The 15207-nt window shown below is 36.8% G+C and overlaps 2 protein-coding genes across 2 annotated transcripts; one reads left to right on the top strand and one right to left on the bottom strand.

Moving 5' to 3' along the window:
- The first annotated feature begins 960 nt into the window (after positions 1-960).
- On the top strand, positions 961-4237 carry LOC106443306 (F-box protein At1g30790-like). The gene is made up of 2 exons (XM_048746563.1): positions 961-1088; positions 1502-4237. Exon 2 carries the CDS (start codon positions 2176-2178, stop codon positions 3367-3369), a length of 1194 nt encoding a protein of 397 aa, XP_048602520.1. The 5' UTR covers positions 961-1088; positions 1502-2175; the 3' UTR covers positions 3370-4237.
- Positions 4238-4492: 255 nt separating this feature from the next.
- On the bottom strand, positions 4493-10929 carry LOC106436874 (DDT domain-containing protein PTM). The gene is made up of 9 exons (XM_048746562.1): positions 9821-10929; positions 8783-9469; positions 7747-8674; positions 7311-7590; positions 7112-7236; positions 6553-7022; positions 6425-6453; positions 5855-6331; positions 4493-5769 (listed from the first exon to the last, which is right to left on the bottom strand). Exons 1-9 carry the CDS (start codon positions 10573-10575, stop codon positions 4880-4882), a joined length of 4641 nt encoding a protein of 1546 aa, XP_048602519.1. The 5' UTR covers positions 10576-10929; the 3' UTR covers positions 4493-4879.
- Between the last annotated feature and the right edge of the window lie 4278 nt (positions 10930-15207).

Raw genomic sequence — 15207 nt, 5'->3', positions numbered from 1 at the left:
CGGTAATATTGGCCCCTCCCCGATGATCCACTCTTTAAGATTGGCCCAACCAAGAACAGCTTGAAGAAGACTTCCTGGTCCATCACGAAGGGAGTATGTTTCTATACAAAAGGTTTTTTGGAAATGCGGAATATCATATACTCCCTCTGTTTTTTAATATAAGTCGTTTTAGAGAAAATTTTATGTTTCAAATTATATAACGTTTTCGGTTTTCTATGTAAAATTTATTTAACACTTAATGTTATATGACAAATGATAATATACATTCTATTTTATTATTGGTTAATTTGTGGTTGGGTAAATAATTAGTGATATTTTTGTTTAAAAAATATAAAAAATTAATGATTTTCTTAATTTATGTGTATAGTTCCAAGACGACTTATATTTAAAAAAAACATGGGAGTAAATCAAAGGAATATGTGAAATGACAACGTCAGTTTTCTAGCAACTTGCATTAAAAACAATCTTTTTTGTTTAACAATGATAATCTGACGGCAGAACAAAACATTAAGGGTTTGATTGGTATTATTAACGCAAGTTGGAGTAAAAATAAATAGTGGGAATGACTGAAAATAAAAATGATGGAAAAGAGTGAAAAAGAAAAAAATATTTTTACTTGAGTCTGTATTATTTTCTATTTAAACCGTAGACAGAGTAAAAGCTGTAAAAGTATATTCTACCTGATTTGCAAGATTTTAGTGGGATTTGAGTAAAATTAAAATCATAGTAATAATTTACTCAGAAAGAAAACATTGACAAAATAAAGGATCTTCCAAAAATAAAAACCCTCTTCGCTAGTCACTTCTGCAATACTGCTAAACCCTAAAAGAGTGAGTCACGGCACCACGTGGAAACACATATAACATCAGTGGCACAAATCCGTAAATTATAGCGAAACCTAAAGGTATTTTCCAAGTTGTAACTCCATATAAGCAATTGCCTCTCCTCTCATAATCTCCCATATTTTTTTTATTAAAGCCTCTCTCCGTCTCTTCTACTTTGGTTGTTCGCAATGAAAGGAGGCACCGTCTCGTTTCTTTTCGTTCTTCTCATCTCCACCGTCACCTCCATCTTCTGCTTCCGTGATGGTAATCATCAATTACATACTGACATACATATACACTCATACCATGACATATGTACTCCTCCATGTAATTATATATGATTGCATCTTTAGTGGTTTGTTTCTTTCTTTGAGAAATAGTGACGTACATGTTTACTTCGAAGCTTAATTATGTTTGTGTGAATGAAAAAAACGTTGGTTCTCTTTACTTTCTATCCATGAGTCTCTAATTGGGACATTTTAACTAAAGCCACTAAACAAAAAAGTCTGGCTGGAAAAATGTCTGGTCGGGACCATTTTGTTAATAATTTAAATTTTACCTTGTTCTCTTTAAACCATTTCTCCGTATATTACTCTTGATAATACTATTTAGTATATTTGAGAAAATCAACTTACACAATAAATTGTAACAATTTAAGGGCAATTTCGTAAACGCAGGGATGTTACCAAACGGCGATTTTGAGGTAGGACCAAAACCATCGGACATGAAGGGAACACAAGTGTTAAACAAGAACGCTATTCCAAGCTGGGAGCTTACAGGCTTCGTCCCGACAAAACCAAGTGATGTAGGCCTAGTGGTAAAAAGGTTCAGGCTGGAGCCTATGTTCTGGATTTGATTTTCTTTGGTCACCATAAAGGCGGTAAGAAAACCTGAATTTTTATAGGGTGATTAGTCATTGGGCTTAAAAAGCTTTTAGGATTACACCAAAATTAAAAAGCTTTTATTTAATAAAAGAAAAAATATTATTTTGTATACTGCTAGTTAATTTGATAGTTTGTTTAATAAAAATCATAGTATATTGTTATATTGACCAACTTATTTTCTAAGATTCTAAAACTCATCTTCGTGATGACACGTGGTTATAAAAATTTGTTGTAATGTTCCAGGATTAATATATAAGGGATATATATGTTATTGATCGAGTATATCACTAGTTAAGTATCATTAATTTACCGAACGTTATTAGAGAAAACAAAAACAAAAACTGGTTCTGGACCGGAGTCTTCTAACCGGATTATCCTTATTTTGTGTGCATATTTATTTGTTCCTTTAGAATAGTTCTATTATTTTATAAAAGAAATTATTTAGGGTTTGTGGATTTCACCACCACATGGAAGGTTCAAAACGGTCTCTCTCACGACGACTACGACGTGAGCAAGATCATGCTGATAACCACACAACAACCATTCCTTTTGATCTTATCATTGAGATACTCTCTTTACTTCCCGCAAAATCACTCATACGATTCCAATCGGTGTCGAAGCTATGGTTCTCTACTATCCGCACTAAAAATTTCATCGACTTGTTCCTCGCTAGATCAAAGACTAGATCTCGTCTCCTTTTACCTTTCATGCACTTAGAATCCAAAAAACGTTTCATATTATCCGCTCAAGAACACAACAACAAGGAGGAGGATAAGTCACCATCCACAGCCACCCTCAGACACGACATGACCATCTCTGATCCCGTCTACTACACCATGTCTCGCCCAGTAAACGGTTTGGTTTGTTGCGTAGGTGATTCATCCATCACCGTTTGTAATCCTGCCACTAGACAAACTGTGAAACTGCCGGATCTTACACGCAACGGTAGAGACATGTACGCACGTCTTGGCTATGATCCAGTCGAAGATCAATACAAAGTGTTGTGTGTGATGATAGCGAAATTCAATTCATTTGGCCCTTACGGACAAGATATCCGACAGGAGCATTTAGTGTGCACAGTGACATCATCAGAGAAACAAGAGTGGAGAAAGATTGAGAACAGCACCATAGATAGTTATCGTATCTTAAGCGGAGGGATATGCATTGATGGCGCTATATACAATGAAATAGGACAGTCAACGATAGTTAGACTCGATGTTAGAACTGAGACTATTACGTTAATTAAAGCACCTGAAGAGTCAGATTTCTCGACAATATTCCCTTCAACTCTTTTAAATTACAAGGGAAAACTGGGAGGTGTAGATTACAAAAACGTTATGAGATTGTGGATTCTTGAGGATGCTGAGAAACAGGAATGGTCGAGCATGACGTGTGAGTTTCCTTCTGAATTAAAATGTTTACTTGGGAGTTACGTAGTGTCTACAGGAGATATTCACAACGGCGAGCTTATGGTGTTTCATCCATGGTCATGGTCACTTAAGCCATTTTGTGTTTGCTATTATGATTTTAAGAAAGAGAGTATAATAAGAAAAGTCGAAATAAAAGTGGATGGTGAGTTCAGACGTATCCATGGGATCGGTGAGAAAACATGTCAGATGTTATGTTATCCAGGCTACTTTGAGAATATTAGGTTCTTGTAGTCCTATCATTATAGCTTCTTCCATATTCAGTTTCAAACGTGACTTGATTGGTTTGTTGGAAACGATTTATTCCTGAAAATTGGTTGTATTTTTATATTAGTTTTGTTTGAAGACTTTCGGCTTGGTTCTTGTAAAGTTTTGCTAGTTAGGTATCGAGTGTGAATAAAAGAAAGGCGAATAAGATATAAAATATCGTTGAGTTTAAAAGAATAAGATGTTCCTAGCAAATTTTTAATAAACAACTTAAAAGATCCAACACACTTCTTCCACTTCTCCCAGTAGTTTGATTTCCCAATATAACTCCACCTCATAATACCAACACATGCTTTCTCACTTTTAGCTCCCCTCTGCAACTTAAAAAGCTCAATATACTGTATATTGTATTATGTTTGAATATTTAACGTATTGTCAGCATTTATTTAGTCTAGTTTGGATGTCACCAGAATCACTTGCATCCAAGAACAGTGAAACGAAGAAGAAAGTGACAATTTGTTTTCACATTTTAAAAACACTCGACTCAAATGAGTTTTGCAGTTGTAAGCTCTGTTGTTATCAGTACTAGTATCATTATAATTATGTGAAGAAAATTTAGGCTATGATTTGATATGCATTCTCACGAGGGCTCCGGTCCCTGAACAATGCTACGTGAAACATTTGCAATAGACCCCTAAAATTTTTGAAAAAAAGTACACAGACAGAAGCCCCAAAAAATAATTTTTAAACCCTAAACTGCTAAAAAAAAAATTTACGTAAGACATTACACATGCCTCCAAAATCTCGGGGTCGGCATGATTCTTGTCACTCACGTATTCTTGATCCCGTGCATGGAGTAAGATATTAAAGAATAATTTAGGAGTAAGGAGTAAAATTTCAAAAGAAATGCATAAAAATTCAAGAAAATCTCCTTATTTGGGAATGAAAAGTATTAAGAACTTGCCACTTATAAAGATGTTGAAGAGTCGAGTGTACTACCCTCTTTGGTCTTGTCTCCATTAAAGACAAGAATGTGTTCGAGTGATAAAATCATATAAATAACCCCGCCTTCTTCCTCTTGGATCAAGACTTCAAGACTGCGGTTATTTTGTCCTTTTCAAGACAACCAGAACATAACTTACTAATACTATAACTGAAATTACCACTGATCATTCATTCATTCGTCAAATCTACATCATTTTTCACTAGACTTTCGTATTAGTATTACATTGACAACTAGGTCTTGCACAGATATCCCAAACTTCGTAATACGTCTGGAAGTCTTAATCCCATGCAAAAAGATGTTCAGACACTCCTTTGCAGCACAAGAGGCAGGGGACAACCAACAACAATAAAAAATATAAACTTATTTTTTATACCACTGCAAAAGAGAACTTATACTTACTTCCATGTGAATTTAATCTACTTTTGAATACACGTATTCTTTCTATTCATCAGAAACCCTACAGGCAGCAGCAGCAGATATAGCCTGTACTCTGTAGCCAGAAAAAAAAAAGAATTTAAGTAGTGACTTAACTTACATCCACTCGCGGCAACGACCGCATCTCCAGCTACCTCCGGTGAAAGCAGATTCCTCCTCCCATGGAGAGCAATGGGAATGTATTGTCATATTACAAGTCTGGCATGTGAGATCAGGCCCTGGATCCACATGCATACATATCTGACATGGAGTTGTATTGTCATAGACAAATGCTCTGCACTGTTCCATAGTCTCAACTTGAGTGTTTGGGTTTGTGTTATCCGTGTTCCCTGTCGCATCTTTGCCATAACCATATCCATTGCACTGGCCACTGTCATCTGCTGTAAGCAACTCGGTCAGCGAAAAATAGGTTTGGGGTTCAAACTCCATGTCTTCATAGTCAAACATTAGCTCGCCTTCAACCATGTTGTTGTTGTTGTCAGATGCATCCCATTCCCTGGCAGGAAACGCTTGCTCCATTTCTGGTTTCACAAAATTTTGCGACTCGGAATATGTTGAAAACTCGGTATAAGAAAGACTACTGTTCCCTTCTGTGTCTTCACGTTTCATTTGCCTCCTCACTGGTAACTTCTGAGGTCCCGGCACAGAATCCATATCCTTGGGTGTGATTTGTTCGACTTTTGAAACTGACATTAAGAGAGGATCATCCTCTGGAGCAAACGCATCTTCGAAAGTAAACGAGGGAGTAGAGGGTATGGAGTCTTTTGGTTCAGACATTCTTTCAGAATCACAATCTATTCCTGTATTTCCTTTCCCATGTTTCTTGCGCTTGAAGCATGCGTTTTTCATCTGTTTCTGTTCCTTGAGTACAGGATCCATGTAAGGGCATTCTGGTGATCGTATACGACGGCATTTGCAACACTTGAATCCAGCAACTTCAGGAATTTTTGACTCCTCGAGCTTTATCGCTTCAATGTGATACCACTCTGCACACAGACGCTAGGAGTTAGACAATGTAAGAACAAAATGGCGGCGGCAATGACAATGTACGCTATTCAGAGTTGTTCTTACTGTCGCAGCTTGTACAATGAATATATGTTAGACCAGGATTATACGGCAGTTTGCAGATCCAGCAAACAGGCCCCGGATTGTGTTGATGAGATTGTGCAGCCAACAGAATATGCTGCTGTCTGAAGCTAACACCTGTGTCTTCCAAGTTCTTCTTTCTCCATATGACTCCCCAAGACAGTGTCTTGTGTTTACTCTTATTACAATCAGGAGTGATTTGTTTAGCTCCTGAAGCGTTGTCGCGTGTGTTGGAAGACTGAAACTGTTGAATAAGAGGCTGCTTAATCTGTGTCTTAATGGTTGGAGTGACTGCGTTTTGATGTTGTCCATTGATCACAATAGAGGGTGTTGTTGGATGTCTATGATTGATATTGATTAGTGAACGAGCTCTTGCAAGGTAGCACCGTTTGCATGTTACATGAATATCAACCTTCTCAGCTGTGTGTTGTGTACTCATAGTACATCCCTTGTGACAGAAACCTGAAAGGCAAAAAGAAGATTCCACGCTTAAATCACAACCAATTCTTCCGTGAAACCCCTCAATAGAAAAGAAAGACAATATAAGATACCAACCTCCGCAAGCACTGCATGTTGTTGCATCCCTAAAGACATGTAGAGAACAGGAACAAGAAGTTAATGATGTACACAAGTCTTCTTTCTAACGATATCCTGAAAGGTGAAGAGAGCTATAAAGAGTGTACCTCAGTAAAACATCAAGATGGCATGACGCACAAGAACACTTCACCGTGTTGTCCCTCCTAGAGGCAAGATAACAAAATATGTTTGCTCGAGAAGCTTTCAGCTGCTTTTTCTGGAGCTTTGAGATTCTTTTTGATGGCTTCTTGATAAAAGGCACATGGACCACTCTATGCAAACTTTCTTCATATTCTTTGGTCAAATATAAGGGAACGCGTGTTTCAGCGAACCAAAACTTTTCGTTTCCATCTTCAGTTTTCTCGACTTCGATGACATTCTTCATGACACGAGACGGAAGGTGCTTTTGATTTCCAAAGGCAACTCCATATCTAACCTTGCTATCAATAATCTTTTTGTCACATATACTAGCGTTCCTGAAAACAGCGGCCTCTGTCTCGGGACCTTTAACATCTTGTAAGTTTTGTTCTGGGCGTACAAGTTCACTCCATCTTATATTCATATCCAGGTATCTAACCTGGCTCAGAATCAGCTCAAATTCAGGGGGACAGCAAACAAACATAGAGACGCAATCATTTGAAAAACCATTGATGGTGGAAGACAAACCTGAAGAGCAAGCTGAGAAATGTTTTTGCTACTTTCAACTGCAGCTTTCCACATTGACCGTCTGCTTCTTTTAGGAATGTAAGAGCCATCACCATAATTAAATTCAGGAAACTTTTTAAGACCACCTAATAAAAAAACAAACAAATTAGCATCATGCCAGAGTAAATCAAACAGGATAAACTTGCCAAACAAAAATTACCTTGCCAAGCTGCTTTCCTTATCATTGGCTTCAACAATACTGCCTTCAGGAGAATAACTTTTGATAACTTCCCTCCTCGCCACCAAGTAAAGCTATCATCATTAGAACCCTCGGCAGTAACTTCAGCCTGGTTCCTCTGCTTCCTCTTACCAGGTCCACGTTTCTGTGTAGCCCCAACAGTAACTCGAGCGCTTTGAAAAATAGAATGTTCTATCAGCCAATCATCTATTAGTTTAAACCAGTCGCTTGACAGAGCTATACTGCAAATATTTTCCTCAAGCTGCAAACAAGTAAAATGAACAGTATCATGCCAATGAAAACACGGTTAATATAATGACAAATTATAGACTGTTAACATATCACTAGATTGTTGCCAATATCAAATCTCAACAGGGCAAATGATAAGAACAGAAATGTCTTCTAAAGAAAAACTTACTTCAAGCAGGAGGGCTTTCATCGCTTTGCATGTTGTGGCCTCCTCTACCTTCTTACGCCACTGTTTCCTAAGGCTCTCACTGAGAAATGGTCCCGCAATGAGACCACGTAAACTTTCCTCTAGGTATAGGATATATGCTGCAATACTAGAAAGCACCCCCTCCCCGTTCTTCAGAGGAAAAATGCCACTAAATATTTTCACAGCACTTTTGGTTGCCCCTGTTACAGCCGCATTTAACATGCATCCTCTCCTACTCGCTGATGTGAGTTTGCACGAATGACACCAGCCACACCTTTCCCTGGTAATTTCCTTCTTATCAGGACTTGGCCAGAAGAAACTTGAGGCAACTAACGAAAATGCTTTCACCTGTAGCAAGATGTTACTTGAGGCAGCTTTCTTGGCATTACTAAACTTGGATTGATCAGGTTCATGGGTTTCCTCTGACAATAGGACAGCCAACGTAGCAGCAGCTGATGCAGCCAATTCTCCATTTGAGTAGTGATTAATGTATGCATGAGGTTTAAATGATAAATCCTTGTGTGTAATGCCACCAGGAACGAAACTCTTCCCCTGTGTTCCACTTGATCTACCTAAAACAGGACCGCCAGCATAGCTTGAAGCAGATGCGCAGAGGCCAAACGCATTTTGGATATTATTTTTACTGGAACTACTTGCATTATCAGGCTTAATCAGGTCTGACGACACCTCATCTCCCCCTTCTTTTTGCATGGGAGCTAAATTAGCCTCCACTGCTCTTAAATGAGAGATCACACCTCCAGGCAGATCCCAGTATTCTGAGATCGCTTGGCATATACACAGATATTCCAGTCTATGGTTCGTTGCAGACAAAAGTACCAGTACAACTTTTGGAATGTCAGTGACACTGTAGTATTTGATATCTGCATCCGCATGTACATAAATTTTAAGCCTGCGATATAAGGGACATAGATTAGAATTGAAGGATTAGAATTGAAAGATCAGATCTATTTCCATAAATTTGAAAGAAAGTATCTGATATAAGGCGACGAAAACATACACTATTAAGTGGTTGCATGTACCCAAGAAGAGCCGCCCATGTGGATCCACTCCAAAATAAACTGCTCCCCTGAGTGACGTTTTATGAGTAATCGCTGGCCCCAATTTGTTAATAGTGCATTCTGGACAATACCACGGCCCGTCTGGTATATACATTTTGAGCACGCCAATGCATCTTGAGTGATATGCTAAAGGGCATCCATCACAGCACAGCAACGTTCCATCCATGCCGCAGAGCCTACATTCATCACTGTTTCCATCCAGATCTGAGCCGACTCCGTTAAGACCACCATCAGTACGTCTTGAACTCAAATTTGTAGGCTCGTTCATTGCAACAAACTCACTATGCTCTTTCTCCTTGCAAGCGGAGGTTTTAGCAAATCTAGGGTGGACCCTTCTAGGGCCACTTTCAGGAAGATCAGCATTAACTCCATCAGGATCATATCCAACTTCAGATTCTTCTCGAGTATCGATTTCAGCTCTTATATCTGCTACATCAAAGACGTCATCACACAGAATTTGCAGGATCTTCAACTTCATCACTGCGGGTAAGGAATAATACTCTTTCTCCACAAGAAATTCAGAAAACACTTTCCACTGAGACCCACTTGCATGTCCCATGGCAGAAAAGTACTGAACCAAATAAACAGGCCAAGTTAGCGCATCGAGCAAGCTCCAATCAATGCACCTGCATAGGGGAATGCAACAAAATCTCCGAATTGTTATCCACTAAGATAAGGGAGATCCTAAAGGCTAAAACAAGCTCCACAAAAACTATGAATAAAAAGGTTGGCTTATTTTGCAGTCCTTCTACGGTGATATGACTTTTTCTCTTATCTCTTATAAAAGGTTTGTTCAGTGTTTTAAAAATCGGTCTAGGCGTCCATTTAGGCGGCAAATCAGACTTAACCACGATTTTTGTTAAAGGTTTATGCGTTCAAAGTCTCGGTCTAGTTGCCCACTTAATCAATAATACGTGCCTAATTAGCGCAACACATCTGTTCAAAAACTCTAAAGAACAAGAGCTGTATGTGCTTACCTCAAGCAGTTTGAAGCCACCTCACACTCCTGTGATGAGAGTCTCTCAAGATGAACCTTCAGCGCCTGCATCAAGGCCACATGAACGGCATCAAGCAAAGAATTCGGTCCTGAGAAATTCAACGCTCCCACAAACTCATCCAATCCAATCGGGTAGATATACAGCTGAACACTGAACGATCTTAAGAACCCGTATACAGATAACAGATGCACCACAGCCTCCTCAGGGATCCCAATCGTTCCTGACGAACAAGGCAAATCCACAGGAGGAACTTGAACAAGAGGAGACGTTGTAGTTTCGATATCTAGATCCCTGCTATCTTCACACTCTTCTGCACCAGAGCCTGAGCTACTAGTACTACTACATGTAGTAGCCACCTCAATCTCATTTACTGTTTTCTTCTTTTCTTCCTTCTTCATTACAAGATGATCGAGTTTACCTCTTCTACAACGCAACTCATCATCAAAGTAACCATCCCCAATAATCAACTTCCGAAGATAGCAAGTTTTCAAATCCTCAAAACAACCATCCTCATACTCAACTATGTACAGCCCAGAACTGTAGGAAACTACTTTCCCTAGAGAGACTCTACTGTCATCAAACTCTTTCAACACGTAGCTACCGAGTAAGGATCTGGGAACTGCCGGTTTAATCTCCAGAACCGGTCTCTTCCCTCGGTTAGAGACACCGTTCTGATCCTCTGCCCTAGGGCGTTTCCTAGGTCTACCTCTAGGTCTAGCCACCTTCCCTTCCATCAATCCCTAGATCTAAAAATCAATCTCAATCCCTATGATTTCCAGAAAGCTTACTCCTTCGCCAGATCAAAATCTGAAAATCGAAGATCAAGCAGGAGAGATCAGAACCATGATCCAGCGATAAAAAGAGCTCCTTTGCCGATAAAATCTGAAATCTTGATTTCACTTTGAGCTTTCGAAATGGATTCGGAAGGAGAGAATTGAAGCTGAGACCTTTGATAAACGCTATGAATGATGCAATTAGAGAGGTTTCGTAGAGAGAGCTTTCGATTTTGTCGAGAGAGAGACGAATGGCTCCACTGCAACTTCTCACTTCTGAGTTTTGTGGTCTATTGTGAAACGAGTTACAACTCGGCAATCGGGTTGCCCGGATCCACACCCGTTAAATATCTTTAAACGTCGTCGTTTTTCGTGTTTTCATTTTCACTTTTATCGCTAAAAATTAAGTAATAGAATGGCGGGAATTTGGAGACTGGAGAGATCCGTCAATAACTGTTTGATAGACTGCAAGTGATACCTCCTCCCATGTGATGTGAGTGTGACTACAGTTTTTTGAGATGGCAAAGAATTATTTCTATTAATTAATATTAATGTAATGGACTGTAACTTATATGTACAAATTCTTTTTTTTTTTGTTTCTTCATCGTATTAAGGTAGAGTTTACTCTTGAGGATTATTTATATTCATTAACCGTTTATGGGATCCTTAAAAAAAAAAAAATTTGATTTTTTTTTCCTTAAAAAAAAAAATTTGATTTTTTTTTCCTTAAAAAAAAAAAATTGATTTTTTTTTCCTTAAAAAAAATTGAACCAATCACGGGCTGATACGTGTCGGTGGGGTCTGCAAACAGTGCAAACTGGCCCAAGAGCGATTCTTAATTCGCGACTTTGGGAACCGTTTTTTCAAAAAAAAGTGGGGCCCACACACTAATTTCCTGCAGAAACCGGTTTAGGAAACCGCCATAATCATGCTCTTAGTTTTACTGCAGTGGACTGGTTATACGTGAAAAAAGTTTTTTTTTGTTTTTCATCATATTTAGGCGGCGTTACTCCTTAGAATTTCTCCAGTAGGAAGCGATCTTTGAGTTCCAAAGTAAAAAAAACTGGTTAATATATCAGCATCTTAAACTTTGTATTCATTCTTATCAAGTTTGTCATTTGCTGTCTGATCCTTTGGAATTTGGATGGTTATGATCTTCCTGCTTCGTTGCTCCAACTAAACAAGGTCAGGATCATCTGAATCTAGATGCATGGCGGAGATGAAAATGAGCAGTGTATCAGCGATATGGTGATCTTGATATGATAATATTGTTAGTGTTGGGGATGGTTCTGGATTAAAGGTATTGTCAATTCCAAGACTGTTTGCGTCTTATATATTCAACAGTAGAAATTTATTGGGAAAAATACGTTAAGAACTTATGCAACAGGAAATGTAAACTCCACATAAACCTCTGTGTGAGCTTCGTCTATATCAAAAGCAGGCATTTCATTGGATGACCTCACTGGAGAAAGGAAATTGCACTGATGAGGCAGAAACACAGCTTCACCCATGCAGCTTGGGAAGCATACTGTTTAGCAGAGAAGCTTATGTGTTCTATTGTGTGCCAACTTTAGTGCGAGTTAGATGGAATATTTACTGTTTAATGTCAATAGGAGGGAGCTAGTTGTCTACCTGATTCTTTTTTTTTTGCCAAATATAAAATATGAAAGAGTTTGTAATGTTACAAAAAAAAGTTAAAATCAAATAAGAATCAACCTTGGCAATAATAATAAAAACAAGGTTAATCCTTAGAGAATGTAGATTAGAATGAATTACAATCACTAGTGATGCTACAATACACTTTCCTCTTGCACACTTCAAACGGCAAGATCATAACCTCATTAGCATGCCCACCTACGTACAAACAATTAATGTTTGATTTATCAATTTAGATTTTATCATTCTCTTATATAGCTGTTTCGTAATAAGATAATATATCATAACACCTTTGCAGATTCTAGCAGACACAATGCGTCTTGGAAAGAATGCAATGACCATCTAATCTATTAAAATAGAATTACAAAATAAAAATACATTTTAATTTTGCAAGTTATTTACACTACAATATAACTGATATATTTAATGAACTTATTTTTAAATTTTTGTTGTCTTTTACGGATTAATAAATGTATGTTATAAATTTATTTTAAATAGAAAAAAATGTCTAAAGCTTAGTATTAACTCCACAAAATATTCTTAATATCAAGGACATTCCAAAATTTAAGGTATCTCTAATTTATTGCTATCAAATTAACTTAAAAAGAAATCAATCTTTTGTAGTATATTCTTGACTAAAAAGATAAACAATTAAGTATTAGGAAACATAAAATAAAAATGAACAACGAGATTATTTTCATATATATACTATTACATATATAAAATAATGTCAATGTTTCAATTAAAACTGTTAATAGAATATTTGAAACACGAATATTCCTTTTATAAAATTACTTCATAGTAGAAAATTAAATGTTCTATTACAAATCATAATATAAAATCTTAAGTAACCAAATATGATATAATCTAAAATATTTAAAATTAATTTGGAATATTTTATCGTAAAATATTTTATAAATTAATTTTTTTTTAAATTAATGTAAAATATTTTGTCTTAAAAATGGCATCCAATACCTAACTATTTATTCCTAAGAACTAAAAATGTTTAAAACACATGTAAATAATCAATTAACATCACCAATTGAAACATTATTATGTAAAATAAAAATTGTTTATAAATATGTATTTTATGCATATTTACATTATTGATTCTATTGGAAAGAAAATATAACAAGACAAATATATATATATATATATATATATAATTGGCTAATACTATTTATGTTGAAAACACAATAAAATTATTGTTGATATCTCTTAACAATTTTTGTGTTTAAAAAGTACATATTAAATAATTATTTAATATTGGTAAGTTTCTAATATATATATATATATATATATGTATATATATATATATATTTAATCTTATAACTAAATTTTTGGTAGTGTTTTAGTTAAAATATTTGCGCGGGCGTGCGAGTCAAAATCTAGTATCACTTAATTATGCTTACTCATTCTTGGAAAGCTCCATCAGCTAGGTTTCTATGCTCCAACAATGAATGAGACAAAGTGATCAGCTGTTTTTCGATGAGTTCACTAGTCCTTCAATGAAGGCAACTAATTTTTTAGGTTTTGATAAGACGCTTCTTGAACAACAAAGTGCCCTTGGAAATGGCGGTAGCCTAATTGTATGTCCGATGACTCTTTTGTCATGGTAAGAAAGCTCCATCGGCTAGGTTTCTATGCTCCAACAATGAATGAGACAAAGTGATCAGCTGTTTTTCGATGAGTTCACTAGTCCTTCAATGAAGACAACTAAATTTTTAGGTTTTGATAAGACGCTTCTTGAACAACAAAGTGCCCTTGGAAATGGCGGTAGCCTAATTGTATGTCCGATGACACGTGTAGGGATAAATCTAACAGCTGCGTCCATTCTTTTGTCATGGTAATACTTTAATGTCACTTAAAGATCATATTGGCTCGTATAGGATCTATAGACCATTTAATATCTCATGCAAAATATGGAAATGGAGTAGTAGTTCATGCCACCTTGGTTTTCAAAAGTTTGTAAAGGAGTATTGATTGCACTATAGTCTATACAAAATAGGTTTTGAAGCCGTTTCAATTGATAAGAAAACCAAATTGTGTCGTATAGGATCCATGGTGTATCCCAGCGGTAGAGGAACAAGCTGTTATGTGTATTCATTGTATAGGACCACTAAGGAAGTCAAAATCAGAAGATTCATATCACTAAGTTACTTTCTTCTTTCTCAGCCGTCAAATCCTCATTTACCATATAAAACTATCGTTGATGCTATGTCCAATATCAGGAAACGTGTTGATTGTTAGAAACTTCTGGGAAATGTTTTTTTTTTGCCTTTGTGAAACCTAGGGACAGTAGCGGCCCAGAGGGGAAGCGGAGGAAGCTCGGGCTTCCGGCCTTTATTTCTATAAGTAATATTTTGGACGTAAAATTACAGAAATCTGCAAGTAGTCCAGTCCCATGGTAAATGTAACAATGCAATACTGAGAAGGTGTCGAGATCAAAACTCCTGGCCTCCATTCAAACATATTTTTAGAATTTTTTTATCAATTAATAGGACTTAATTATTTTTTGTGCTTCTGGTCTTATTATTCTCGGCATTGCCTAGGGAACAGTTGAAGAGAGAATGGAAGCAGTATAGAGGAGCTCAAGATGTTATTTACCAGAAACTGTATGAAACTTCTCTCAAGCATGATGCCTGAATACCATCATACAGTTCTATGTATGGTAAATCTTTAACATGAAACTTGTCGCATTTTATTCAACGTAACAGAAAATGGGTTTTGTTCTTCCAAAAGATTATGGACAATTGTGACATTCAGGGAGAATATCCAGAGGCTTGCAAGTGTATCTTCAGCATATATGGGTTTTTGTTATTAATAGATCTAGAGCTCTTTGTGATTGGAGTTCAAATTAATTATTTTGTTTAACTCAATGTGGTAACTGGCCTGTACTATTTAATTCGTTTTTGTACATGGTGTGTATTCTTTTAC

Source organism: Brassica napus, chromosome C2 (genome assembly GCF_020379485.1).
Source record: "Brassica napus cultivar Da-Ae chromosome C2, Da-Ae, whole genome shotgun sequence".
Classification (NCBI taxonomy): Eukaryota; Viridiplantae; Streptophyta; class Magnoliopsida; order Brassicales; family Brassicaceae; genus Brassica; species Brassica napus.
This window is presented reverse-complemented; position numbering and strand designations above follow the sequence as displayed.